This window comes from Corylus avellana, chromosome 1 (assembly GCF_965113065.1).
Source record: "Corylus avellana chromosome 1, dhCorAvel1.hap1.2, whole genome shotgun sequence".
NCBI lineage: Eukaryota > Viridiplantae > Streptophyta > Magnoliopsida > Fagales > Betulaceae > Corylus > Corylus avellana.
The window spans coordinates 20,776,362-20,780,348 of record NC_142490.1 but is presented as its reverse complement, the minus strand read 5'-3'; the positions used below and the strand labels follow the sequence as shown (position 1 = coordinate 20,780,348).

At 29.3% G+C, this 3,987-nt stretch overlaps 1 protein-coding gene across 1 annotated transcript; it reads left to right on the top strand.

The window, feature by feature from the left end:
- Nucleotides 1-483, top strand: LOC148588100 (uncharacterized). The gene has a single exon (XM_088514066.1). The coding sequence runs from the start codon at nucleotides 1-3 to the stop codon at nucleotides 481-483; it is 483 nt and encodes a 160-aa protein (XP_088370192.1).
- Nucleotides 484-3,987: the final 3,504 nt, after the last annotated feature.

Sequence of the window (3,987 nt, the reverse complement as noted above, 5' to 3'; positions counted from 1 at the left end):
ATGTCCCAAATTTACAACAAGCATCACAAAGAGAAGCAATTTAATGTAGGAGATTGGGTTTATCTAAAACTTCAGCCCTATCGTCAGTCTTCTGTGGAGTTTCGAAGCAATGTCAAGCTTTCTGCTAAATATTATGGTCCTTTTAAAATTCTAAAAAAAATTGGATCCGTTGCTTACCTGCTCGATTTGCCCAAAGATTCTAAGTTACATCCTGTTTTCCACATTTCAGTCCTTAAGCAACATGTGGGTACTGCAGAACCTACAGAGATTGAGCTGCCTGTTGTTCCTGATTCACCAATCCAGCCTCAATCTGTCCTAGAGCAGAGGGTGCGCAAGGGTGTAGTGGAGATTCTAGTCCACTGGGTGGGATTTTCCCCTGCGGATGCTTCATGGGAAAACAAGGATGACTTCATTTCTCGATTCTCAAATTTTGTCCTTGAGGACAAGGACACTTCCAAGGAGGGAGGAATGTTACAATCCTAGGTCTATTAGTAATCTATTAGTAGTCTCTGCCTTGTCTCTTAAATTGGTTAAGAGTAATCTTTATTGTTTCCATATGATTGTTATTTTTCCCTATTTCTTGTTAAGTGTCGTAGTTCTTAAATAAATAGGATTTCCAAGTCCTTGTTGGAGTTGTAACAAGGACTTGTAAACGTTGGATCTATTACTCAGGCTCGTAACATTGTGATTATATATCTAATTGATTTTGGGTTAGATTATTGGATTGTCATTGTATATAACTCGTATATCAAGTGCTACGCGATGAAAATTCTAGTATAATGACCGGAGAAAATTAGAAAAAAGAAAAAAAATTTTCTTGTCAACTTTGGTAACGTGCTAAGCTCTACCACGTTACCATGCATGGTAACGTGGCAAAATATGCTGACACGTTGCCATGCATGGTAACGTGTTAGAAGTGGCACGTTACAATTAAATTGTAATGTATTATTTTCTGACACGTTACCACGTGTGAGACTCTGACACGTTACAAAAGTTTAAATACTCACGACCAATTTTACAACACGTCAAACATGTTACCACATACACGTTACTACACTTTAGTAATGTGTTAAAACCATATACACGTTCCTGATGGTTCGTGACCAAAAAAATTTATTCTTGTAGTGATGCATGCAAATACATTAAACAATATTCTTACCATATACAAAACATATTTGTCAAACAAGTAATATTACAAAGCATATTCTTAAGCAAATAAATTAATTAGCTACATCAACAATATATAATAATATACACTATAAATTACATATTTATATAATTTATTTAATTATCTAATAAATAAATACATAAATTAGTATATATATATATATATACTTGATTTTCGAGTCGGAGAACATGTGAGAGGGCCTTCGGAGCTTGAGGTCGTGGTCGCCGGAGGGAGCAGCGGCGATGACGTGCGCCGGCGAGAGAGAGAACCACCGAGAGAGAACGGCTGGGCTGATTGAGAGGACGTGGGTGAGAGAAATGCTGCAGAGGTGATCGGCCAGGCTGATCGATGGAGAAAAAAAAATGGCGGAGGATTTGCAGGTGGGGTTGTGCGGGGGAGAGAAAGAAAGAGAGGGAAGAAGGAAAAAGAGAGGGAAGAAGGAAAAAGAAAGAAAAAAAAAAAAAGAAAAAGGAAAAGCGAGCTAATGGGAAGGTGCAGTTGGATGCGCCTTCCCGAGGAAGCTTCTTGACGTGTTAATACGGACACGTCAAGAAGCTTCTTGACATGGGGCACGTAAAAAACTAATTATAAATTATAAAATTAATTAAATATAATTATAAATTATATTTCTATTATATTACAATTAATTAGAGAGTAAATAAATTAATATTCTAGATGTATAGATAATTAAATATATTTTTTAATGTGGGCTCAATAATATAATCACCGACCACATATTTTGTGTTGGCCGAGTTCATGTGAGGTTTGCGGGTCTTATAAAATAAATGTATTCAGTATATCTTATATATTTTTAAAAAATTAATATGACTATCATATTAATATTACTAGACTGATTTATGCATGATAATATCATGTTCAAATTAAAATTAATGAAATGGTTGATTTATATGCATGCATGTGATAATTATATTAATTGGTATACAATATATAGAATGATTATGCATGCATAGGATAATTAATATCATATATATGATATTAATTGGTATACATTAATAGTATGATTATGTATGTACACACACACACACACACACACACACACACACACACACATATATATATACATGTGATATTAATTGGAATGCATGTGATCTATATACGTATCTATATATGTATACATATATACCAAGTAATTTATACTATATGATAAACTATAATTTTCCTATCCAATCAAAATTAATTTTTTTATGCCAGTTAAAATTAATTGTTTTTTAATACATATTTTTTATATCAATTATTTCCTAATTACAATCAAATGTTAATTTTTTTTTTTTTTTTTTTCACGCGTTGGTTAGACACGTCAAAATGTTTTGACGTTTTAACTACAACACGTCAAAAACATATAAAATTATATTTAATTATATTATATAATTTAAAATATTATAAATTATATTTATTTTAATTTTATTGAAATTATATATTAAATTATATTTCTATTAAAATTATATTTACTCTATCATATAATTTCTATTAAAATTATATTTATTCTATTATATAATTTTTTCCTCTTCTATAACACGTTATCCATACAACACAATTACAATTAATTAGAGAATAAATAAATTAATATTTTAGATGTATAGATAATTAGATGTATCCACTCACCAACCATATATTTTGTGTTGGTCGAGTTCATGTGAGGTTTGCGGGTCTTATAAAATAAATGTATTCAGTATTTTTATATATTTTAAAAAAATTAATATGACTATCATATTAATATTACTAGACTGATTTATGCATGATAATATCATGTTCAAATTAAAATTAATGAAATGGTTGAATTATATGCATGCATGTGATAATTATATTGGTATACAATATATAGAATGATTATGCATATATATACAACAAACACACACACACACACACACACACACACACACACATATATATATATATATATATATATATATATATATATACACATGTGATATTAATTGGCATGCATGTGATATATATACGTATACATATATACCAATTAATTTATACTAATATGATAAACTTAATTTTCCTATCCAATCAAATTTAATTTTTTATGCCAATTAAAATTAATTATTTTTTAATACATATGTTAATTACCTAATTATTTACAAATGTTAATTTTTTTTGACGTGTTGGTTAGTCACGTCAAAAACTTTTGATGTGTTAATTTGACACGTCAAAAACTTTTGACGTGTCCAAAAAGCACGTCAAAAACTTTTGACGCGTTAAAATGCAGCACTTCAACAATATTTTTTTGACATGTCTACTTAGACACGTCAAAATGTTTTGACGTGGCAAACATGAGTTACTGTTTGCCACGTCAAAAAATATCCTTTTTTTTTTTTTTTGTAGTGAAGGGACCAGTAAGGCTAGTTTCTTTTTTTTTATTTTTTAGAAAATAATATACACCTAGGATTGGAAGAACACATAGCATTTTTATTTTTTAAAAACCTAATTATGGAGGGGGCAAAGTTTTCCTCCAAACTGGGTTGGAGGAACTTCCTCCCAGTCAATTTATAAAAATGATATGTGGCTTTTTTTTTTTTTTTTAATAACATGTAAGATGCACATGAGTTTTTAATATTATTTAAATTTCATCGTTGTTTTTAATTAAATATTTTGGATTTTACCATTTTATGTATATCATCTTCTAGAAATGGTAACCAATGATATTTTGTGTAAATTGATTTCCAATAATATGATTCAACTACTGATCATTGTTTTTAAATAATATAGTTGAAGAAATAAATTAGGACAAAAATATAAGATTATGAGCTAATATAAAGGAATTTGTTTGTTTGTTTGTTACATTTTGTTTT

Bases quoted from the DNA above. Each gene is read 5' to 3' on its own strand.
- LOC148588100 (XM_088514066.1), top strand. From the start codon at position 1: ATGTCCCAAATTTACAACAAGCATCACAAAGAGAAGCAATTTAATGTA.